Below are 26,226 nucleotides of genomic sequence, written 5' to 3'. Positions count from 1 at the left end.
GATGACCTCTTAAAGGGGAATCCAGCCTTGGCCATAAAATGTTGTGTTGGGAAGGAGAAAAATAAATTAAACGGAACGGTGAAAGTTTGAAAGAAATCGGACAAGCAATTAGAAAGTTATAACTGATTTAAAATTGAGATCACTAATACTATGTAGATTTCAAATTGGCAACTGGGTAAGTAAATCATGACAAGGGGCAAGGACAACTTTCCCATAGGCCATGTACTTTATTATCAGGGATTTGTGATTTTCTCCTAAGTACCCATTCCCCTGGGGCAGTAATCTAAATATAACCCAGGTAGTATATTGTTGTATGTCCTCATGAAAGAAAAATATAATTTGAAATAAAACTTTTGGGAAAAATGACATTTCAGTCATAATATGTACTGGAGTACATGGAAGAGTAGTCCTTGCCTTACATCACTATGACATCCCATATGCGGCCAATTTGAAGTCTCCATGGGTATAGTGATTAGCAATATTTACAACTTTTAAAAATTCATAACTTTTTTGTTGTTTGTCCAATATTGTTCAAACTTTCACCTATTAACTTGTCTGATTTTTCTTTTCCTTATAAAAACAGGTTTTTATTGTCTCACCTGCATAGCAGAGTGAGACTATAGGCGCCGCTTTTCCGACGGCGGCGGCGACGGCGGCGGCGGCGTCAACACCAAATCTTAACCTGAGGTTAAGTTTTTGAAATGACAGCATAACTTAGAAAGTATATGGACCTAGTTCATGAAACTTGGCCATAAGGTTAATCAAGTATTACTGAACATCCTGCCTGAGTTTCATGTCACATGACCAAGGTCAAAGGTCATTTAGGGTCAATGAACTTAGACCATGTTGGGGGAATCAACATCAAAATCTTAACCTAAGGTTAAGTTTTTGAAATGTCATCATAACTTAGAAAATATATGGACCTAGTTCATGAAACTTATACATAAGGTTAATCAAGTATCACTGAACATCCTGCATGAGTTTCACGTCACATGACCAAGGTCAAAGGTCATTTAGGGTCAATGAACTTTGGCCGAATTGGGGGTATCTGTTGAATTACCATCATAACTTTGAAAGTTTATGGATCTGATTCATGAAACTTGGACATAATAGTAATCAAGTATTACTGAACATCCTGTGCAAGTTTCAGGTCACATGATCAAGGTCAAAGGTCATTTAGGGTCAATGAACTTTGGCCAAATTGGGGTATTTGTTGAATTACAGCCATAAATTTGAAAGTGTGTTGGTCTAGTTCATAAAACTTGGACATAATAGTAATCAAGTATCACTGAACATCCTGTGCGAGTTTCAGGTCACATGATCAAGGTCAAAGGTCATGTAAGGTCAAAGAACTTTGGCCACGTTGGGGGTATTTGTTGAATTGCCATCATATCTCTATAAGTGTATTGGTCTAGTTCATAAAACGTGGAAATAAGAGTAACCAAGTATCACTGAACATCTTGTGCGAGTTATAGTAGTTTTCAAAATCAGCACTGCTGCTATATTGAATCGCGTGATGCAGGTGAGACGGCCAGAGGCATTCCACTTGTTTGGGTTGGATTCCCCTTTGAGAACTCTTTATTGATGATGATAGCAAGGTGTGAACTAGTGATATCCAGGGTTGTCTTGGCTTTTAGCATTATTTCCTCTAATCCATCATAATAAAGGCCGATCGCTTAGGTTCAGGGGAGGTGAAAGACCTAGAGATGCAGTCTTGTTCAGTGTAGGGTCTGGATTTTTCAGGTTGTAGACTTTGCTTCAACCTCGGTCATAAACCTACTGCAGCTCTCAATATCAAAGTGGTTTTTGATGTTGCAGATAAATGCATTTAGGGTTTGTTTTGTACTTGAATGACATGTACATTCAATATACATGTATTTTATGGTCTATCTTTAGAAATGACTTTCTAATCATACATGTCATGAATGCATCATGCATTATACAGGTGTACCCATTCACCTAGCCTAATTCATATTTTCTTCACAGAGTATCCCTAAACTAACATCTAAATATGGAATACTTTCCTCTTTGCTACTTCCCTATAATATCAAAAGTACATGATCAATTACAGATTGCTCCATCTGAAATTAGACTTGTATATGTTTTGGTATCGCATGGAAGGAAATGTTTGATTATCAATCTGATATGTTTGGCCCTGGGCGCAGTTGGAAGTAGACATTTTGACAAATGACACAAGAGCTTAATATCCTTTCCTTTGTTGGTTTATGGTGAAAGCCGGCTGTACGATTCCTGGCTTTGTTCTCTGAGCTTAACCACTTCCTTTTTAAACAACTTCAGCTCGAGAATATAAAATACCAGAATTGGTAAACATACAGCATTGGAATCTTTTTCCAACTACTGTGGTTTTAAACCATATTGTTTTTGTTTGATAATTTGCATGCACATGACTTATTTACCGGAAGTGCATGAACTCTTGTATTCAAGTCAAAGAATTACACATAAAATACTCTTCTCTCACTAAATACATGTATACTGTCTTTCTAATAATACCCCAGAGATTTGGTTCTACTAGGAAGTGTAAATATATTCCGTAAAAAAAAGAAACAAGAATTGTTTCTGTTTGGAAGCGATCTACATGTAAAACACAATTCTCATATTTATGATCTTTTTGAAACTTTTCTCCTTTTATCTTCTCAAGTATTTTGATCTTAGAATTTTTGTCAAGTGTTTCCAGAGTATAATATATATTTCAGATAATCAAATTCTAGCTTTGTAATTACAGTCAACAATGGATTTTCAACCCATGCTTGTATTTTGAATCGCTGTTCAGAATATTACCAATTTCAAGTTTTATTTCTACTTGTGCACTATTGTGTGATTTGGTATTGTTAATATCTACTTCAAATCTTTATTTCACATTCTATTACCCATGTCTTCCTATTGTATTATTTCAAACCAGTGAACACATAATTCAGCTATTTCTTGAAAAGAGAAATTTTATCAACACTGCTACATTCATCATATTAATTTTCTCTATCTTTGTTTGATTTTGTCCATGTACATGTAGGTGCTGAATGAAGCAGTAGGAGCCCTTCTCTATCACACAATTACGTTGACAAGAGAAGATCTAGAGAAGTTCAAAGCTCTGCGTATCATCGTAAGGATCGGCTCTGGATATGACAACGTCGACATCAAAGCTGCAGGAGATATGGGTTAGTTTTTGCTCCCGAAAAAATCACACTTCTATCAAGATTAATAAATATTTTGGGGGCTTATATGGTTCAGACTTGTAATGAATGACACCTCGTCTATTTGATTTACATGTACAATTAAACATATTCTGTATGATTAGAAGTAGTACAAGGAGAAGTTGTGGTTGCAGTAGTAATTGTTGCAGACCTGCCAACCAGTACGTTTTAGCCGTATTTAGTACGTTTTTGCAACCAAAATACGGCAGTACGTTTTTTCTTTGAAAAATATGTTTTTTGTTACAAAATCGTAATTTATTGAGAAAAATCATCTCTATATGTCTCTATTTCATAAAACGTACACAAATATGGTTATTAGATCAATGTAATTTCAGGTAACTTGTTTTTTTTTCCAATCATTTTGTAAAAACCAGGTTACAGATATACACAAGTTTCAATGGTTTGTTTTTTTCATCTGCAAGAGCAGTGCGCATTTTAGCTTGCATGCAGCTTGAGCGCCGTGATGGGCGAGTGCGCCAAGCATTTTATTATGAATTTTTTTGGGGAAAAATACAAAATATCTATCTCACACTGTAAAAATACTGATTTTTTGGTCAAAATACTGATTTTGGGGGATAAGAATACTGAAAATGCAAAATACAACTTGGCAGCTCTGGTGATGGTGATGGAGGTGGTGGTGGTGGTGATGGTAGGAGTAGGAGTGATAGAAGTAGAACTCATAGTCATAGTAGTAGAGGCAGTAATAATAATCATCATGATATAGCTCCTAATACATTGGAACAACGTATCTAAGCACATTACAGACATATTATTACCCCAGTCATTAGATCCCGGCATGCCCACACACAATGTATGTATTTCTCCACTCCCTGGGGAGCATTCCAACAAGAGTTCCAAGACTGAATTACTAGGCTCACTGTATAGGCTTCGCAAGTTCGCATCATGCTGGGTACCCATTTAACACGTTGATGGAGTGTGGTATTGTGAGGATCGACACCTTGCTAAAGGACGCTGGGCCGCAGTGGTATTTGAACACGCAATCCTCTGATTATGTAGCAGTGCAAGTAGCAGTAGTTGTAGTAGTAGAAGTAGCAATAGCTGTATTAGTAGCAGTTGTAGTGGTGTTAGTAGTATTGTCAGCAGTGATGTTAGCAGTAGTAGCTCATAACTCTTCATCTATATTGTTCTACAGGTGTTGCAGTATGTAATGTCCCAGGGTACGGCGTGGAGGAAGCAGCCGACTCAACGCTATGTATGATCTTGAACCTGTACAGACGAACCCATTGGATGGCTGAGATGGTGAAGCAGGGCAAGAAGATATCGGGAGCTGAGCAGATCAGAGACGCTGGCGTAGGAGCTACAAGAATTCGCAACGAGACATTAGGCATTATAGGAATGGGTAAGGGTTATAGACACCTGGGCCTTGTTACATGAGAGATGCGATCGATTCTACGTCTACAATAAAGACTAACTACTAGCCTAGAATGACAAATCATGTACAAAAAGTTGCAGTCAATTGTAACGTTTTGTACATGGTGTGCTATAGACTAACAATTAGGCTCAATTCTTGCTATTGACAATTACCAAAGGTTCCCGGAAGTAGCGCACAGTGTAAATTTGTCATTCACTTTGTACAGTAAACTAGAAATTCTACTTGTTCAGTGATGCGTGATCCAACAACTTCTGGTCCACTCATACCGTAGCTAGGGCTAGCCTAGTCGCATCCACATTTGCTATATATGTTCTCAATCTCTTGTAGCATTTTGAGGAGGAATCATAGTAAAATTGTGTTTATCCCTCTTGCTGTATACTATTCTGAATTCACACTACCGGAAATTACTAGGTCACACAAGTGAGTTATGTCAGGAACTTCTGGTTATTATTGGTAGGAAGAATTCTACAATGGATTGTATCTAATAATGTTACATGTCCCATGTCTAATAGTGGTGTGCCCAATTTCTAGTTCGTCAAACACTACTTCAGATAAGCCCATTTGTTTCTATTTGCTGATTGACCTGTAGGTTTAATCAGATACATGATTTATGTTAATTCGGCACTGTTGTTTTGCCAAGGGACACAAGTATTATGGTGGGATTTGAACCCGGTACTTTTAGATATAGTCTAGAGGCATGTCCCCTAGACCACAGTATCATGACTCTTCATTTTTTTCTTTCATGGACAGTGATTCTCAGTTCTAAGATTTGTATGATTGATTCCATATTCTGGTCAATGCAATCAATTATAATTCAGGGAATCCACTTTTCAGACTCTTTCAACTTATTTTTTGCCATGGAAAACATTTTTCTGTAGGAGTAGGAAAAAAAAAAAAGATGCAAGGACTCAGTTTGATAATTATGAGGGGAGCAATAAAAATCTCTCTTAAAAGTTTTAAGTGGAGTGGTATGGGAGCACTGCAAAAAGCTCTTCTTTGACTTACAAGGGATTTTTTTTGGTCTGATTACAAAATGGATGGAGGAACGTACACTAAGTTACAACCCACAACCGAAGAAGACAAAATACATTTATCAGATGCCTTGAATATATGCAATATTTATCCCATTTTAATGTGGGCAATTCCACAAAATGATCAACCTTTTTGTACGTCCTACCCCCATTTTTCTAAAGTCTTACTTTACTTCATAAACTGACCAAGTCATGGTCATTTAAGAACATTACAGACTGTCAAAAGAAGAAATCGGAGACAGAAAATTTTATGAAGGTCCCACATATAGGGTCGGATGTTCATATTTTATGGATTTGCCCATGTGTAATTGCGTGTTATTTATAAAACCTTGACTGAGAATGAGGTTTTCAAGGTTGGCTCGAACAGTTCAATCATTGACTGACACTCTTGTTCTACATTCACGTTAAGTGATGTCAGAATCAAGATTATACATGGTAGTAAAATGTTATACAAATAATACAAAAGTGAATGATGTTTCTTGATTTCTATTTTTTTCTGCGTTTCTTCATTTATCATTTTATGTCAGAGAAAATCAAATTCGCTTAGGCGAGCGATAAATCACTCTACCTGAAATGGATTAAGGTGAGCGGTAGCAAGTGATTGCTCTCTCTCTCTTAAAACTGAGTCCCTGCTAGATGATTTTCATAAATTTTAATACATTATAAATGGTATCCCGAGAGGAAAAGAAAAAAAAATAAATGGTATCCCTGTAATAACCAACCCTTTGTTGGATTTCATAATGCTATCTAGTTTTGTCACACATAGTATATACCATCTCTACGGCAGCGACAGTGAGCGTACATTAATTTCCTTCACATTATTTGTTCATCAGGTCGGGTTGGTACAGCAGTAGCGATGAGAGCTAAAGCGTTTGGATTCAACATACTCTGTTATGATCCCTACCTTCAAGATGGCATGGAGAGAGCGTTTGGATTAACCAGAGTATACACACTACAGGTTAGTATGTACTTAAACTAAAAACTGAGATGAATAAACTTTCTTACAAAAAAAACTGTGCTTCTGACAGAATAAAAGAGCAGACTGAATCTCTTTGTATCATATTATAAGAAATTGTTATGACTTGGAAAACTGCAGCATACACTCATTTGGATTAGCTAGTTGTTTACCTGGATGTTAATGGAATCAGAAATATATGTTTGTGATAATAATATATATATGATATATTGGACGGCTCAGATTGGGATACCAGAAATTTTAGGGCCAATATTGCACAAATCAAAGAATAGTTAAGAAGCTATTGCTTTTATAATGTTTCCTGATGGATATTCAAAGACTTGTTAAGAACTGAAAATAATTTTGTTGGAAAGGCTTTCAATTTCAAATTCAATTAATTTATTTGACATCCTTTGAAAATATATAAACACATGCACAAGGATAATATGATACAACAACAAAAAAGTAACATAATTTGAATAATAATATAAGCAATAATAAAATAGTAGAAATGTAAAAGAAATGAAAAGAATTATTAGTGAGTATTGATATTATCATACAATTAAAACACATAGAATAATGCAAAAAAAAAAGCCGACTGACACAAACAACATGGAAATCAACCCACCCCCCAAAAAAAAAATGACAGGCAGTTGGAATTAATCGATTTGATTGTACCTTTTGAAAATTGCATACATGTATATTATATTTCAATTACGCAGCAAAAGCTTGTTGGTTGAATTAAAATCCCCTAACCTAAAATTTCTATTGATAGTTTTAGTTATGATTTTGATTGATAGTATGTTGTGGTGAGAAATTCTTGTATTTTTATCACTGATGTGAAATAAATACTAGTTAAAAAATCAATATACATAGAAGCATCATTCAATGAAGATATTGAAATGATGAGTACCTAAACACTCAATTGAATATTTATTGCTGATTTTTTTGTACAGGATCTGCTATTCCAAAGTGACTGTGTGACACTTCATTGTTCTCTTAACGAGCATAATCATCATTTAATAAATGATTACACCATCAAACAAATGCGTCAAGGAGCCTTCCTAGTCAATACAGCACGTGGTGGTCTTATTGACGAAAACGCCCTTGCCCAAGCACTGAAAGAAGGTCGCATCAGAGCAGCCGCACTCGACGTCCACGAATCAGAGCCGTTCACATTTACCTCAGGTCCTCTAAAGGATGTACCTAATCTGATCTGCACTCCACATTGTTCTTGGTTCAGCGAGCAGAGTAGTACAGAGGTACGTGAAAGCGCAGCCGGTGAGATCAGACGGGCTATCACGAGACCCGGCCCCGGAAATCTACGCAATTGTGTTAATAAGGAATATTTGATGTCATCGCCATCCGGTGCACAATGGTCAGAGCCTAATAATCCACCTGAACTCAATGGATCAGTTTATCGCTATGCAGCGCCCCCTGTTGTTGTACCTCAACCAGCTCCTCAACTGGTCGCAGAAAACCACTCCATGCCAATGAATGTAGTGGCTACACCAGTGGTCACTAGTGGTCATTCGGACACTAAGGCAGAGCCTGAACAATGAAAACATTGAGGAGTGGCTATCGGACCCTTCCAGTCAAGATGCCTCAGAGATGATATCATAGAGGCATTTCTGTGGTCTTACCAAGTAACCAAACAAACTTGTGGATTTGTCTTGTATTCTGTGCCAAGGCAGTATTTACAATTTTATGGAAAGAAAAAGAAAATCCTTGTAGAAAAAAAAAGTAGAAACAAGTAGTCCGACACATGCACTCCATAGAGCAACTCATTAGAAATGAAGAAAAAGTCTTTGTACCTACCACCGAAACAATCGCATATAGAGATACTGCTGAATATAAATATTAGATGAGCAGTACGTAGGAAATATTGTCTTGTTATGTCAGAGTGAAATGTGCGCACACCAACCCCTGTTCACCTGTTTGTAATGTATGTGCATGTTTTAGTGGAATTTGTGCCCAAAATTTATATATCTTCAAGAGGAAAAACAGAATTTTATGAAAGCAAAGCAAATATATATATCAGATCAGTGAAATCTTGCGACTGGATTGATACACTGAAAGCTACTAAACCAGAGAAGGACGAGAGAATGGACGATATTTGTACAAAGGAAAGTGGATTTTCATTTTGTACTTGGTGCACTGATATTATGCAAAGGAATGCAAGACATGTCCGAGGCATTAATTTTGGTTTGATCTCGAGTGTTACGTTCAACGTGCGTGTTCACCATGCTTTATTTTCTTCTTTGAGTTGGGATACTGGCCAGTCATCAATCTTCAATCATCTGCTTCTTAATTTCAGTAAATTGATTTCTGTAACATTTTTATGCACATTAATTCTTGATTCTTTTGGATATGATTTTGATTACTGTGTACAATGTTGGCTGCATTTGGCATTACAAAATGCAGTTAGATATGTACAAATATTTGTTGACATTGTGCATCCTGAACACATTGGATCGCTTATTGTTTGTATGAATTTGTAAGATTGCTTGTTTTGAGTTTTCTATTTTTTACAAAAATGTTGAAATACGACAGTGCTGGGTTACGACATTTGATCATGTAATGTTTGATGTACTTAATAATATGGTGGTTGCAGCCAGTTGCTACTGTGAGAAACTTCAATTTTATATCTTTATAAACCTTGGCTTGGGCTTTTCCTCGAACATTTCCTTCTTCATGAAATCTGAAATATTCAGATAAGGTTCTTGACACAAAAGTACCAATGAATGGCATTAACTGTAACGTAAGAGGTTCAGTATTGCATTGGTTCCATTAACAGCTGAACACTGATTGTTTGAAATGTGAATGAAGGATACGTGTACCAATCCAGATAACACTCTGGACAGACAGATCAATGGATTCAGTGAGTCAAATTCATAAGTCAAAGTTTTTTAAAGTGTTAAAATGAGTCAAATAGTGATAGCTGGTTTGATCATGGAGAATTTGGATCATCAACGGTTAACACTCATATATCGTGGGACCTGTATCATGAAAGCAAAAAATCAGATGCCCTATTTCCTTCACAAATCAACTCTAAGCCAATCGAATATGATGCTTATAAGCTTGTAAACTCATTGACATGTTCCATGAAACAGCAACCTGATTATTCATTCATAGAAAGCTAAGGAAATATTTAGAGTTTGATGAAAATAAATAATTCATGTAGGTCAGGCGACTGTCACATGATCAAATTTAACAATGGGGATCTTGGATTCTATCTCTTGCCATGATCATGATTGTAGCAATTTCTTGGGATTTAAAGATCACCAGTCGCATTCGCGTAAATTTTGCCATCAATAGTTATGCCATGTTCATGTATATCATTATCATTGCACTGCCACTATATTGTTATTTTTCAATATCAGTTGATTTTTCTTTTATCTCTCTTTTCATTATTTTTTATTTTATTTATGTGTGTTTGTATTCTTGCTTGGTATGACCCTGATAGTAAATATGAATTAATCATTGTTACAAAAAATTCCCAAATCTTATGATCAAAGTGTCTATTGAGGGAAAAGAGATCTGTTGATGTTTGTTCTTAATCTGTGGTGAAATTTTGGATACATTTTTTATTCATACAAACAGACATCTGGGTGGTCATTACATTGGATTCTGTATGAACTCATTTTGAAATTGTTCCCACAACTTGAGTACCGGTACACTAAATTTACAGTTTTTAGGAAATATCAAAGTGGTTGAATTCTTTGTTATAATATTTGTATGGGCTTGTTGGGATATGATGCAATGACCCCCTCGACATTTCTGTGTTTTATGGTGCCACAAACCAACTCACTTCAATCTGTCTAATTTTGAAAGAGATTTTTTACTGAAGATACGCTTTCAAATGTGCAGCATCTTATTTTGCATTAAATCTTGAAGAATCTGATTGGTCCACTAGATTTCAAGAGCCAGGGTGACAAGAAACCCTAGTTCTGCATCATATGGAGTATACCAGAAGGATAACATTTTGCTGGGATAATAACAAGGCAGTGTGCATGTGACCTTATGTTTTGGGACAACTCATAGACCTTCCATCACTCCACATTTCTTTTTCATCCAAGTAGAAAGACATTTGGTTGTAGTGAAATATGGGATCATGATGCGGGGTACAAAATATGGGGTGTCCAGTAGAAATATGCTCTTTGTTTAATTATGTTTTGTTGTACTAATCAAATTGCACGTGTGTCTACTTCATTTTTTTTTTATCGAAAGTGAATAGTCACCATTTATCCTGTTTGAAAATGTTGAAGACCAAATGGAATTATGATGAAATGAAGTTCACCCAAATGCAATTGGAAAAATTTGAGAATGAGTTGGGATAAAATGATATCAGACTAAAGAAATGGCAAAGTGACCAAACTGCAATGAGGAGTATCCAACAGAAGTGAGGTCACCATCATGAATATGTTGATGAAGAAACAACTTTTTATGCAGATTCTTAGGAAAAATGCTTTGTGCTTATAGTACATGAGGTATCCTGGCATGTCTTCAATATTCTGTAAATATTGTTTAAGTTCAAGAAGATTGTTTGATGAAGAGCTGCAATAATAAGTGTATATTTTGTGAGGTTTGCACTCGCTTTTGTTGGATACTGTATGAAACAAAATTATTTTACTTGAAAAAACTTGATTTTTTAATTCAATATTTTTCTGGTGCTGTACTATATAAATACCACCCAAAGATACACACAGGAGGAATGAAGGGATTCTATTGGTTTTTGGTTTATAGAATAAGCCTGTGACCTGAATGAATGTGAATTGTGTTCCTACTTATTGTATTTTTATTTTCAATTTTATTTGTCTTTTTTTGGTGTGATTTGCTTATTTTATATTATGTTTCATGCAATCAATATCATTTCAATTTTTTTAAGCACTTGTTCAGCATTTAGTTGCATAATGGTATGTATGATATGTGATTAACACTCGCAAGCTATGAGACTTGTCTCTGTGAATGATGCCTTATTCAATTCTACAAAGAAAGCTTTAGATTTCAATCTTTTGTAGATTAGAATTTTAATTGCAAATTATTTGCACAAAAAATGTGTAAGCAGTTGCTTGTTGCTCATATTGTATACTTTGTAAATTGACAAGTTTTTGTACTGAAAATGTTAAGGATATTTGTCCCCACAATGTGAATATGTGTTGGTTGAGGGTTATAAGCTCTGCATTTTGCAAAGTTTATGGACACTTTCAATTTTAAATTTCACCCATTATTTGTTTTGATAAATCTTTGCATCATTCAGTGGAAGCATAGAATAACAACATATCAAAATACTCTCAGGTATCACTTTAGCAAATCATCTTTTGAAAAAAATATCTTCCATTGGGTTAAAAACAAATTATACTTTTTCCATAATGTTTTATGCGAGGCATTTAAATAATTGATTTCAATGGAACAGTAAAGAATCAACTTGAAGTTAATCTAAATTATATAATGCCAAAATTGAAAGCTTATTTCACGTTTGAATTAAGTTCTTGTAACCTTATTTTATTTAATATAAAAGTTTTTTTGTATACTGATTTTTACTTCATTATTCTGTTGTCAATTTTTGAATCGAGATTGTATTTTATCATTGAGTATTCAAGTGTTATACATGTCATTTTTCCTTGAGAGTTTTGTTGATCTTTTTTTTATGTAAACCCTCCTTATTTTTGTAGCATAATTATGTCCTCGCCTTCCCATTCTCACTGGCACGTTTACAATAAAACAGTTGAGTGTCGGCCATGTTAATATATCTTTGTGTCTATTTCTGGTTCTTTTACTGGTTAGTATTACCGTAGTTGCTCTCCAAGACGACATGCTTAACAAACCTTTTATTGTCATTAAAGGTAAAGTTGTGCAAGGAATATGTTTTGAATGCTGATCGCAGTGGTCACTAGTAATCAACCCCTTATGATGAAGCAAATGATTGCATCCCTTTTGTTTGTGTTTAAATGAAAGTTATTCCTGATGATAAGTTGGTTTTAATGAAATTAGAATAATAAAGAGGAATTATATTGAAGGTTTGTTAAAAATACATCAAAGAAAAAGAGCATCATGGAAGTCTTCAATTTGTGATGTCATATGCAAACTGCTCCCCCATATATCATGTTATATAAAATCCATAGATTCCATTTTATAATGTAGCATGACGAATGAAAAAAAAATTATAGAAGGGGGTTTGAAGTGTGTCTGATATATCCACCCACAGATTAAAGGAGAATCCAACCCAAACAAAAACTTTTTTCTAGAGTAAAAATAAAAAAATAAGACAAGTTGATACGTGAAAGTTTGAACAATATCGGACAAACAATACGAAAGTTATGAATTTTTAAAAGTTGCAAATATTGGTAATCACTAAACACATGGAGACTTCAAATTGGCTGCATATGTGATGTAAGGCAAGGACCACTCTTCCATGTACTCCAATACATAAAATTGCTAAAATGTCATTTTATTCAAAAGTTTTACTTCAAATTACATCTTTCTTTCATGAGGACATAAAACAATATACTACCTGGGTTATATCTAGATAACTGCCCAAGGGGAATAGGTACTTAGGAGAAAACCATAAATCCCTGATAATTAAGTACATGGCCTATGGGAAAGTTGTCCTTACCCCTTGTTATCATTTACTTACACAGTTGCCAATTTGAAATCTACATAGTCTTAGAGATTTTTTAAAACAGCCATAACTTTCATACTGCTTGTCGATTTCTTTCGAACTTTCACCATTCTGTCTTATTTATATTTCTCCATTTCAACACAACATTTTATGACCAAGGCTGGATTCCCCTTTAAATCACTTTCAATTTCCTAGAAAATGATGTTTATAAAATATATATACCCCACAGACCCAAAACCTACTAGAGGAGCTGCTTATTTGTGACATCACAAAATCAAAATGTATAGAATTCATGACTCTTGTAATTCTTTGACAGAATTTCATCAAACTTACATTTTTTCATTTTATCTATTATGTTTTTATTAAAACCAAATTTTCATCGGGTAGACTTCCCCTTTGAGAAATGTATAAAGGCTGTGTTCATGGTTCACTGGGTCAGCAAACCCTTACAACATTTAGGCAGCATATAAGCAGACAAACTCATCCCACAGAACTTTTAAAGCATTTGACCGGTCTGCAAGTTTTATCATCCATAGTAAATAAAAATTCATGTACCTCTGCAACATTTTTGTTGTATGGATAATATCAGTTTATAACGCCATCCAGACTAAACCTAGTCTGCAAGCACAGACTCATATTAGACACTTTAACCAATTATACAATGTCTAGAGTGAAGACTAGGTGCCAAACTCTCTGTCTGTGTCAAATATAGAGCCAGCCTCAGAACATAGTGAATCTAGTCTCACTACTTCAGACTGCATTATGCACTATGTGAATTGCAACAAACAAGGGTCTGTACCTGCAGACTAGAATAAACCCACTTCGTCGAATTACCGTTGATACAAGCATCACTAGGTCTGAAACGCGATCTCTCATTGGTCCATATTCTGCACTTGGGGGTTTGAATTAAACTCCGGTTTAAAGTTGTGGTTTAACTATGGATAGCCCATTGTAGCACAAATCTATATAAGTAATTGTTCAGTTTATCGACTCAATTTGACACTCAAATCATCCATAGTTGGGAATGGTAACTGAAGTAGTTTTCTTCATCATGAAAGCATAGGTAAACAATATAATAAACATAAGAAATAAAGGATATAAAATGATGTTTCGACTTTTTTAGCTTCCCATAATTTAGCACAGAGTTATTCTGGTCTAAGTTAAACTGGACTTGAGAATATGGGCCACTGAGTTTACTCTATTGTCCAGATGGTCTTATTTTCACTTTGTCAAATGTCAATCTAGACTACAGTCGAAGTAGACCAAGTGGATAGACCAAATGGGTATAGCTTAACCTGGTGGATGGGCTAAGTGGGAATAACACAGTATAGATGAACTAGCTGTAGTGTAGCGTAGACCTAGCAGTAATTTACTGTGAAATCTTGCATAAGCTTGAATCCTCTTGAATAAAGCAAACCCAAATATGGGGGGGGGGGGGGGTGTTATGGAGGTGTAGTAATTATGAATGAGGTTGAGCCATAAAAAGAAATATAAAAGACTAATGACATAACAGCAAAAAATAGTCTCTATTCAGACAATGATGAAAATATGTTTTTCTGTTTTCTAGCATGTTTATTTTATTTCAGTATGAAGACTGACAATTCAGCAAATATATACATATATAATTGTGCATTTAGACAAAGAAGCAAAACAAGAATGATTGGGCAAACTGCCATTGAATTCATGAAGTACAACTAGTCAACATTGATATTGCCACTGGTTGCATATGAATAATGGACATACACAAATAAATCCAATAAAGTACATGCTATTATGCATTTTATTTACATATTTGTTGTTAATTTATTCATTCATTTATTAAAAAATATGTTGACCATTAAAGATATGTCTTTTTCATTTTAACTTCTAAACGAAAAAGGGCGGGCTAATGGATTTCATATGGAGGGATGGGTAGGGGGAAGGGGTCAAATTTACATCACAGCAACAAATACAGGTGCCCAGTGTTCACAATGAAAATTGTAACGCATTATTCAGGAGAATAATACACTTTTAGGAAACTATAATAATTCTGTGTTCATTGCAAGGATCCTTATTAGAACTGTCATTTTTTAAAGTGTCAAGGTTTTTTCTCTGTACTCACTTGGCACAAAGGCGGGCACAAAGGGTAATATTGAAATATTCCACCACTTCTTGATATTCAGTGACATATAAAATATCTTCATATTGTTGATTTATTTCATCTTCATGAACTCAAATTCATGTTACAGACCGTGACGTCAAATTTTATCAGATCGTTTGATATTCCACAAGAGTTAGGGAATTCCTTTATTAAAGATAATAAAATCTATTATGACCCACCATTCATTTTTGAAGGATCATTATTTCAGCTGCTCTTAATTTTCATTCAAATAGAAAGTATCAAAGAGAAAACATCAAAGTCAGTAATGACATATAAAGAGACATTAACGAAAAATAAAGATTCATGAATTTGTGCAACCTTGAGTATATTGCACACAAGTGAACACAGTACCTCGAGGGACAGGTCAGTGGGCACATCCCGACTTGATTCGCCTCTCCTGTTTACAACCATAGAGGGCGGATTCCTTTAGTGTCCTCTTCTCTTCTGTTTCCCTCATCACTTATTTGCAACTTAGATTTTAAAAGTACAGCAAAGAAGAAATTACAAAAATCCAGAGTTGAATAGGATATTACTTTGATAGTCGCTTAAACGTAAGAAACAAACAGAGTATGAGGCATTGGCTTGAGAAAAGAGAAATTGCGATAATTTAAGATAACCAGTAAGAATGTTTGACCATTAGTTGAAATAATTACCAATCTCTCTTTTCCATGGATGGGGTTGCGTGAAACTTTCACTGCACATATGCAGATTGGTTAGAGGATTGCTTTCGCTCATTTTTAACCATAACCATGCTCACTTTGCCCCGGACTTTGCCCTGGATTCATTTCAAACTGGGTCACAGTCAGTAGGGATGGTCTGCGCCCTGCATGCGCATAAAAGAAACTTATGGTAACATTGCCATCCTATGTAACTAACATGGCAACAGTATGCAACATCTAATTAAAAATCAAGGAATCCACAGAAGTTACCGTCAGAATTTTTTTTTTTTACATTTTAGTCAGTCATATACAATACTTGTTAACAAATCCACAAAATTAAGATATTTTACTACAACTTATACATTTCAAAATATTTTATAAAACAATCTGAAACGTCACTGACCTTCAATGCTACTTGATATCACTTCATTTGATTGCCTGTATATATTAACTTCTACACATAAATTCTTTCCATGGCAGACATGGCAGACACATCATAATGATTCAATTAATTCATAAACTCGTCAACTATATATGATTTCAATTCAAGTTTAATAGATTCGTTTTATTTTGCGTCCATTAAAAACATACATATCAGATGAGACAATATATAATATACAAACTTAATTAAAATGACTGGAAGCAGAGAGTAAAAAAAATTATCTGCCATTTTGAGCCGCTACATTATATACATTTTACATCACTATAGGCCTATTCCTATGTCAGAATACACAGCAGTGAACGAAAATATTTCATCAAAAGAATAAAATTGCTATTAAAGGTCAAGCGCACCCCAACGATATAGGTTAATTTGAATAAAATACAGCATAAGAAGTTAGAACTTAACCGAAATCATTAACAAAATTTAATTTTCAATTATAAAGAAATATGAATCCAAACTTATACTAAAAATAAGCTATATGTACAACATGGAGCTGCAAATTAGAGTAATTTTTTGATGTCACATATCTATTTCTTTTTATACTGTAATATTTTTGTAGTTTTTTAAAGAAAGAAACTCTCCATTTAGCCACAGTATGTCAAAATGATGGCGTTTTTACATTTTCAAGAGGCCAAACCCATACCAGTAGACAAAGATTAAAATTATTTAATACTCAATATCTCAAAATACAAAAGAAAAAGTGGGCATGTTCTAGAGATTTGCATACTGACAGAATAGGAAATATCACTCTTTTGTGATTATGCATGCCATGTCTCTCTCTTATTTTGACCCCCGAGTTCAATAAAGTTTTTAGCCTTGTGTTTTCTGAAATCTTCTCTGTTCAAGGAACATCTGTTGGGATGAACCTGGTTTGTAACACTGTGCATGAGACATAGTTCTCTCATGTTCTTTCTATCAATCGTTCCTGGACATCACCAAGATGGAGAAGATGAGTGCAGTAACCATGGTGATAAGAGAAAGAACAACTTTGTTAGCATCGTCCACGACGTTAATCTTCCATCCAAGGTAGCGATGAGTGTAACACTGCAAAGAGAATGGAACATTGACAATGTATTTATTGAATTATATACAATGCAGGGTTGGGCTCTATTACAAGGTAATTGATTGATTTCCATTGATTAGTAATTGTAATTGAAGAAAGTTAATAAATAAATAATATAGGATTTGTATAGCGCACGTTTCCACCTTGCTAGGTGCTCAAGGTGCTCCTATATTACCCCGGCTAAGCTAGTCTACCGATTCTGGTGCGCACAGCTTTTTGAGGAATTACTTCCTGCCGGTACCCATTTACCTCACTTGGGTCGAGTGCAGCGCAGTGTGGATAAATTTCTTGCTGAAGGGAAACACGCCATGGCTAGGTTTCGAACACACGACCCTCTGTTTGAAAGGCGAGAGTCAGAACCACTAGACCACGACCATGAGCCCAACCCGATTGAAATTTATTTCAACACCTTTTTCAAAAGCCGGAGCTACAAGTAGGTGTTGAAGAAGAATAGAATAAAGGAAAATAAAAACAAGAGGGAGAAGACGAAGGAGTAGGAGGAGAAGACGAAGAAGAATGAGAAGAAGAAGAAGAAGGAGAAGAAGAAGAAAGAACAAGTAGAAGAGGAAGAAAAAAAGCATTACTATGCAAAACTAGGATGAAAATAACAATATCAAAATTTATGGATGTAATACAATGTAAGATAAGTGCATACCTGGTAATAGACAACATCAGGTGTAGTATCATCAGGAGTCCATTCAAGAATACCAGCCACAGCATCATCAGGACAAATGTATTCCAAAGTATCACGATAAGTCTTGTAAGAGAATATCCCGTCTAACTCACCAGTAGCAGCAGTCTCATCATAGGTGCAATACGAACCGGCTATTATAAAGCACAAAATAACATGATGCTACTGCTATTGCTAGTACTACTACTATATACTACTACTGCTACTACTACAACTACTACTAGTACTACTACTACTATACTACGACGACGACGACGACTACTATTACTACTACTACTACTACTACTACGACGACGACGACGACTACGACTACTACTATACTACTACTACTACCATGACTATACTACTATACTACTACTACTACTACTACGACGACGACGACGACTACGACTACGACTACTACTACTACTTCTACTGCTACTAATACTACCACTGCTAGTATTATTACTACTACACTCTAAAAAACGAAGAGCTATGAAAAGCTAATTCAGCTCTTAACATGCTTAAAGAGCGTGTATAGCATGTATAGTGACTGCTCTTTGGAGTGGCTGATTTGAGAATCTACACTTCCTGAATCACTGAGATTGACAGATCACGTGATACCATTTTATGAACCTTTAGAAAATTAAGGTGAGAGAAAAACTGATAAAGAATCTTTATTCAGATAAGATCTTGATATAATTAGAAGATTTCAGGCAAAATCTCGAAATTTCATCTCGCGCTACGCGCTCGCATCAATTGTTTATATATATATATTATATGTAAGTTTCCACATCTGACCCTTTATGAAACCGAGCGCGGCATTGATAAAAGGCTTTGTTAATCAAAGCTCCTTGGATATAAATATACTTTCTATTTTCAGCTCCACATCATAATCAATGAATCATAAGGAATGTGGGGATATATAACATATAAATGAATATATATTATAGAAACTTGATAATACATATGAAATACGATGAATTTTGAGTTATTTTACTTACTCGTTGGACCAGCATATATGATATGATCCTAGAAAGTAAAAAAAGAAACATTTCAATTAACATGATTAGTAAAGTCTACGGTTGAAAAGATAGCTTTGTAATCTAAATGAAAACATGCCATCAAACTGCTGTATAGAAGTATTTAGTTGTAATTATTCAGAATGGTGGCTCGGTGTTATGAGCACCTGTCACTGCACACCCTTACGATTGGTCCGCGACCCGATTTTGGAACTATAATCGCATTTTTCTCATTTTCTGAAAATGTGAATGAAAGGTACCTTTTTATAATAAATATAACAATTTTGAACCATTGCAGGCCTTTATTTTTTTAGTATAGGCCCATCGTAGCCATTGCTATGACGTCATTACGACTAGATATCAGATTCGCTTTTATTCTAATAAAGATAATATTTGTGTCACAGATTCGAACTTTGTGAACTGTCTTTTCAGTAATTTTTTTCTCCCTTTAATTCACAGGCCCACAAGAATTACTAAGACAAGTGCCACCATTTTAGATAATTTTTTGACAAATCAATTTGACTTAGATAGTAAAGGTGGAGTGATATACTCTGACGTGTCAGATCACTTACCAATATTTCATATAACTTACATGAATGTTAGTAAAATTAAATCGACAAATCATAACGTACTCCGTAGGTCTTTTACATCACAAAATATTGCGAAATTTAAAAGCGAAATCGAAATTTCAAATTGGGATGAAATTTTTAATATGCAGGATGCTAATGAATCATATGATATATTCATAACCAAATTTACTACATTGTATAATAACAATTTTCCATTAAAAAAAACACCTAGTAAGAAAATTAAACTGAAATGCTGGATGACCGATGGTTTGCTTCAATCTATTCGACATAAAAACAATCTATATAAAAAATATATCCATAAACCAACAGTTAGAAACGAACTTAAATACAAAGATTCTCTTAAACTAGTTAACTGTTTGAAACGGCAGGCTAAAAAACATTATTATAAATCTAAATTTGAAGAATATAAAAATAATATAAATCGTACATGGCAAATGATCAAATCAATATTAAATAAAAGAAAAAAATCAACCTCCAACACCATAGTTTGTGACGAAGGTCGGTCGTCAGACCCGTTCCAAATAGCAAATGCTTTTAATAATTTTTCCGTTGAAATCGGTCCAAAGCTAGCTAATATCACTCCTCAAAATAATACAGATTTCAGAACTTATCTATCTGAACCAAATTCAAAATCTTTGTTTTTAAATCCGGTAAGCCAACGTGAAATATGTAACATTGTCATGCGTTTCGATAACAATAAAGCCCCAGGTCTTGATGAATGCTCACCTAAGATTGTTAAACTTGTAATCGAACTAATTAGCGAACCTTTATGTCATATATTCAATATATCGTTAACCTCTGGGGTGTTTCCTGAAAAAATGAAAATTGCGCGAGTTTCTCCAATTTTTAAAGCTGGTGACAAAGAGCAGATCGGTAATTATAGACCCATATCAGTGCTCTCTATATTTTCTAAAATATTGGAAAAGATTATTTATAAAAGGGCCTATAATTTTCTTGAAAATAACAAGTGTCTTTTTGAATCTCAATACGGATTTCGTAGTGACCACTCAACAGAACTAGCTCTTCTCGAATTAACAAATACCATAATTGACTCCTTTGAGCACGACTCATTCGCAATAGGGATATTTATTGACTTGTCAAAGGCGTTTGACACAATTAATCATAATATACTTTTATCAAAACTAACTAACTATGGTATTCGTGGAACTGCCCTCGACCTTTTTTCTAGTTACCTCTCAAATCGGAAACAATGCACCGTTTATAACTCCGTTCAGTCTGAATTTAAGACAATTAAATGTGGAGTACCACAAGGGTCATTGCTTGGCCCACTTTTGTTTATTCTATTTATTAATGACATTTATCGTTCGTCTAATCTCCTTTCCTTTATCATGTACGCCGACGATACCAATATTGTTTATTCTGATAGAAATCTTCATCACTTGTGTGAAACTGTAAATACTGAACTAACAAATGTTTGTAAATGGTTTTGTGCAAACAAGCTTACCATTAACTATAAAAAATGCAATTACATTATATTCCGTAACTCCACAAGGCGTATTGATTTTAATCATGTAGTGGTGAAACTTAACAACCAAATTATTCCCAGAGTTGAAAATACAAGGTTTCTTGGCGTAATTATTGATAGTAATTTAACATGGATACATCACATAAATGAAATTGAGAACAAAGTTGCAAAAAATATTGGAATAATACATCGCCTAAGTTTTTACTTGCCTAAAACTGTATTGCGTACATTATATTGCTCTTTAATCTTGCCATATTTTTATTACTGTAATTTGGTCTGGGCGAACACATACCAAACACATCTTAAGAAATTATGTTCCCTTCAAAATAAAATTGTGCGTATTATTTCTCCAGATTACAATATACCACTAGCAAATACTAAAAATTTGTTTCATTCCCTAAAATTGTTGAAATTAGACGACATCAATAAACTTCGACAATGTCAGTTTCTCTACAGGTGTTTAAATTCTCAAATTCCACACAAATTTCGTGATTTGTTTACGCATGTTTCCAACATACATAATTTTGATACCCGCTCAAATAATCAAATATTCATTCCCAAACATAGAAAAATAATCTTTCAACACAACATTCGTTATACTGGCCCCAAAATATGGAACGAAATACCGGATTACATAAAACAATCTCTATCGTCAAGTAGCTTTAAGTATAAAATGAAAAAACTTCTTTTGTCATTTTATATATGAATATTTTTCAACTTACGTTTCCTTTTGACTTTAAGTTAACATGAACCATGGACAATTGTTGTTGCGGCATTTATATTTTTGCCCCCACTGATACATTTGTTGAGCATTCTATTTTATACAGTAATTCATGCCCGCCTCCCGCTCACGTCTCCCTCTCTCGTTCCATTTCCTTCTCTTCTTTTCTCTGCCCTTTCTTTTGTATTGTATTTTGTATTGTATTTCTGTCTATAGGCGTATCCCGTCACAAGCCTCGGCTTTTAGGGTATACGCCTTCTTCTTTATACCAAACATGTACATATTTATATTCCTCATAACAATTTGATTTTTGTATGAACTAATGTTTATGAAAAGTGTTTTGAAATGGAAGAAAATAAATGTTTATTTGAATTGAATTGAATTGAACATAGGTATTCGAACGAAGATTTAGAACATTACACAGTAAGACATTCCATGTCTCAATATTAGCATTAAATACTACTGCGTTTTGTTCCAAAATCGGGTCTGCGGTGGCCATTACAAACATATTCAATAAGGAATCAACCCTATTTATAATAAGGAAAACATAAGCTATTTCATATTTCATAGAAATAGTGAATATGTGTTATAATCAGTTTCCTCATTTGCATACCGACCAGAATTACAGATTTGCGGAATTCAGTGAAACTTTAAAATGTCATGAATTTCTTCGTTTACGTCCGATTTTGAGGAAATTTTCACTGTTACTGTTTGTTTGAACTGTCTCTTTTTATTCAAATCAAGTATTTTTTCCCCTCTTGAACCTCAATGCAAATTTTATTTTTACTATTATTTTTGAGAGTGTAGATATTGTGCTTCAGCCGCTTTATTTTTTTATACTTTGACATTTATTGTCTACATTATAGACTTTAGACCTGCATAAATTGATATTTTGTTTCGAAAACATTGCAAATGTAATTTACTTATCATTGTACTACATTTATACTTTTATACACCCTTCTTAATTTAACGAGCTATGTTTTCGCTCATTTTCCCCTTGATTTAAATAAACAATTTTTCTGCTGTGTGCCCTTCTTCCCCTCTATTCTGTCCTTAACATCTTCCTCACCCCTTCTTATTTACCTCATCCCCTCCACTGTGGAATCATCTTTTCCCTTTTCTGTATAATCTGGTCATCTTTTCCTTGATCTGCCCGGTTACCAAATGTGTTTTTTTGTTTTATTTGTAAAAAGTATATTTATAATATTTGATTACTATCATTTTATCATTGCATTATTTTTATATTTTGTACATCCAATGTAATTCATCCTAATCGACGGCGATAAGTGGATTTTTTGATAAAACTTAGCCATAACCATAAACAAAAACAATTCCATTTCAAGTGAGTTAAATGAAATAAAAAAAGAAGGAGACTAACCTCTTTCTCTGTCTCCGAGATCTGATCATAGCCCCCAGCTGGACTGTCGGTTATATAGAAGGGGTGGTATGAAGCTGAAAGACCGGGGTCCGAACCTCCATAAACCTTGAAGCTATAGGTCTGGTTTCGTCTAACGGTAATCTCTGGGATGAGGTTTCCGTTGATATACCAGGCAATGCCCCATCCGACTGAACCTGTGAAGAAATGCATAATATTTACGGGGTCGGGACAACTCGGACCTCGGGACTACTCGGACGAGGGCCGAGATGTCCCACCCGTCTCGTGATTTTTTTTTTTTTTACCAATTTGTGTCTAATTTTCCGTCATTTCGAATTATCTTTTAACAATTTTCTAGGGTTATGGTCGAATGAGAGCCATAATAAATATTTTTAATGTAAATATGCCGTTCATACACAATAGTTAGTTTGCTCCCCCTTTTGAAAGTCACAAGGAATATTTTGAATTGGGAATATGTCGCTCATAAACAGGTGAGCACCTTTTTTTTTATTTGTCAAATTTTCATGGCCCCCCTTTGAAAAGTACTGGATCAGCCCATGGTAACAACGCTGTTTTTGATTTTTTTTAAGCACGTTGTTTAAGCCCGTCACTCTAAACAATATTATTGTTTCAACTTTTAAAAGTATTATTTAAACTTTTTAAACAACTTGTTTAAAACTTTAAACAATAGTTGTTAAATAGTTCTTATAGTGATAGATTTAAGCAAGTTTTTTTTAAACAGCATTTGTAACATACTTGTAATTCCCTCATAACCTTGAGGTCCTCCTGATGATCCTATATTGCAGGTGAATTCAGTTCCCTTCAAGGCCTCGATTGGCTCAACTTCAAAAGGTACAAAGTTCCCACTTTCAGAGTTGATGGTTAACGGAGGGCAAGTAGACATAGCCATTCCAAATTCAATCTGCATGTCTCCTATAAGAAAGATTTTATTTTTCTTAATGATTTTTCTTCAAATTCGTTTCGAATTTTTCAATTCGTATTCAACTTAAAGTTTACGTTATTTAATTTTCATTTAAAATCCATGTTTGCAAATTTTAATCATTGTTGTAATTGTGTTCATCTTTTCTGGATAGGAAATAACATGGATAGCAATATTATACATTTTTTATCCTAAAGTCTTCAGAACAAGTGGAACGCCTCTGGGAGTCTTGCTTGCACTACGCAATTTGATATAGCAGCAGTGCTGCCTTTGAAAACAGCTAATGAATAATTATTCACAAAAGACACTATGATAAAATATTATGTCCATTGACCCAAAATGATCTTTGACCATGTGACCTAAGACATGCGCAAAACAATCATTCATACTTGATAACCCTTTCATGAACTTGATCCATAAAATTTCAAAGTTATGATGACAATTCCTCAAATACCCCCAACATGGCCAAAGTTCGTTGACCCTAAGTGACCTTTGACCTCAATCATGTGGCCTGAAACTCAGGCAGAATCTTAAGTGATACACTTATTACCTTTATGTCTACGTTTTATGAGCTAGGTCTATACAATTTTGAAGTTATGACAACATTTCAACAAGTGGAATGCCTCTGGCCGTCTCACCTGCATCACGCGATTCAATATAGCAGCAGTGCTGATTTTGAAAACTACTATAACTCGCACAAGATGTTCAGTGATACTTGGTTACTCTTATTTCCACGTTTTATGAACTAGACCCATACACTTATAGAGATATGATGGTAATTCAACAAATACCCCCAACGTGGCCAAAGTTAATTGACCTTACATGACCTTTGACCTTGATCATGTGACCTGAAACTCGCACAGGATGTTCAGTGATACTTGATTACTCTTATGTCCAAGTTTCAAGAGAAAGATCCATCAACTTTCCAAGTTATGATGGTAATTCAACAGATACCCCCATTATGGCCAAAGTTCATTGACCTTTGACCTTGGTCATGTGACCTAAAATGCGCAAAGGATGTTCAGTGATACTTCATTACTCTTATGTCCAAGTTTCATGAACTAGACCAACACACTTTCAAAGTTATGGCGGTAATTCAACAAATACCCCAATTTGACCAAAGTTCATTGACCCTAAATGACCTTTGACCTTGATCATGTGACCTGAAACTTGCACAGGATGTTCAGTAATACTTGATTACTATTATGTCCAAGTTTCATGAATCAGATTCATAAACTTTTAAAGTTATGATGGTAAATCTACAGATACCCCCAATTCGGCCAAAGTTCATTGACCCTAAATGACCATTGACCTTGGTCATGTGACGTGAAACTCATGCAGGATGTTCAGTAATACTTGATTAACCTTATGGATAAGTTTCATGAACTAGGTCCATATATTTTCTAAGTTATGATGACATTTCAAAAACTTAACCTTAGGTTAAGATTTTGATGTTGATTCCCCCAACATGGTCTAAGTTCATTGACCCTAAATGACCATTGACCATGGTCATGTGACATGAAACTCAGGCAGGATGTTCAGTAATACTTGATTAACCTTATGGCCAAGTTTCATGAACTAGGTCCATATACTTTCTAAGTTATGCTGTCATTTCAAAAACTTAACCTCAGGTTAAGATTTGGTGTTGACGCCGCCGCCGCCGCCGCCGTCGGAAAAGCGGCGCCTATAGTCTCACTCTGCTATGCAGGTGAGACAAAAACTTAACCTTGGTCAAGATTTTGATATTGATTCCCCCAACATGGTCTAAGTTCATTGACCCTAAATGACCTTTGACCTTGGTCATGTGACCTGAAACTCAAACAGAATGTTTAGTAATACCTAATTATTTCTATGTCTAAGTTTCATGATCTAGGTTCATATACTTTTTAAGTTATGATGATATTTCAA

At 34.7% G+C, this 26,226-nt stretch overlaps 2 protein-coding genes across 2 annotated transcripts in view; one reads left to right on the top strand and one right to left on the bottom strand.

Annotated features, from left to right (window-relative positions):
* Positions 1-3,019: 3,019 nt before the first annotated feature.
* Positions 3,020-12,338, top strand: LOC129273295 (C-terminal-binding protein 1-like). The gene is made up of 4 exons (XM_064108056.1): positions 3,020-3,173; positions 4,363-4,569; positions 6,467-6,591; positions 7,545-12,338. Exons 1-4 carry the CDS (start codon positions 3,170-3,172, stop codon positions 8,148-8,150), a joined length of 942 nt encoding a protein of 313 aa, XP_063964126.1. The 5' UTR covers positions 3,020-3,169; the 3' UTR covers positions 8,151-12,338.
* Positions 12,339-14,757: 2,419 nt separating this feature from the next.
* Positions 14,758-26,226, bottom strand: part of LOC129273515 (protein Skeletor, isoforms B/C-like) — a 35,897-nt gene continuing 24,428 nt past the window's right edge. Inside the window, exons 11-15 of the mRNA XM_064108055.1 lie at positions 24,135-24,311; positions 23,382-23,575; positions 19,189-19,216; positions 18,170-18,339; positions 14,758-17,495 (exon numbers count right to left, since the gene is read on the bottom strand). Coding sequence (XP_063964125.1) covers positions 17,367-17,495; positions 18,170-18,339; positions 19,189-19,216; positions 23,382-23,575; positions 24,135-24,311 — 698 coding nt within the window. The 3' untranslated portion in view covers positions 14,758-17,366. The remainder of the gene's footprint in view (positions 17,496-18,169; positions 18,340-19,188; positions 19,217-23,381; positions 23,576-24,134; positions 24,312-26,226) is intronic.

This window comes from Lytechinus pictus, chromosome 12, assembly GCF_037042905.1.
Source record: "Lytechinus pictus isolate F3 Inbred chromosome 12, Lp3.0, whole genome shotgun sequence".
Classification (NCBI taxonomy): Eukaryota; Metazoa; Echinodermata; class Echinoidea; order Temnopleuroida; family Toxopneustidae; genus Lytechinus; species Lytechinus pictus.
This window is presented reverse-complemented; position numbering and strand designations above follow the sequence as displayed.

Coding starts and splice junctions, on each gene's coding strand:
- LOC129273295 (XM_064108056.1), top strand. Junction 4,570..6,466: donor ATTAGGCATTATAGGAATGG/GTAAGGGTTATA, acceptor TTTGTTCATCAG/GTCGGGTTGGTACAGCAGTA. Junction 6,592..7,544: donor CCAGAGTATACACACTACAG/GTTAGTATGTAC, acceptor TTTTTTGTACAG/GATCTGCTATTCCAAAGTGA.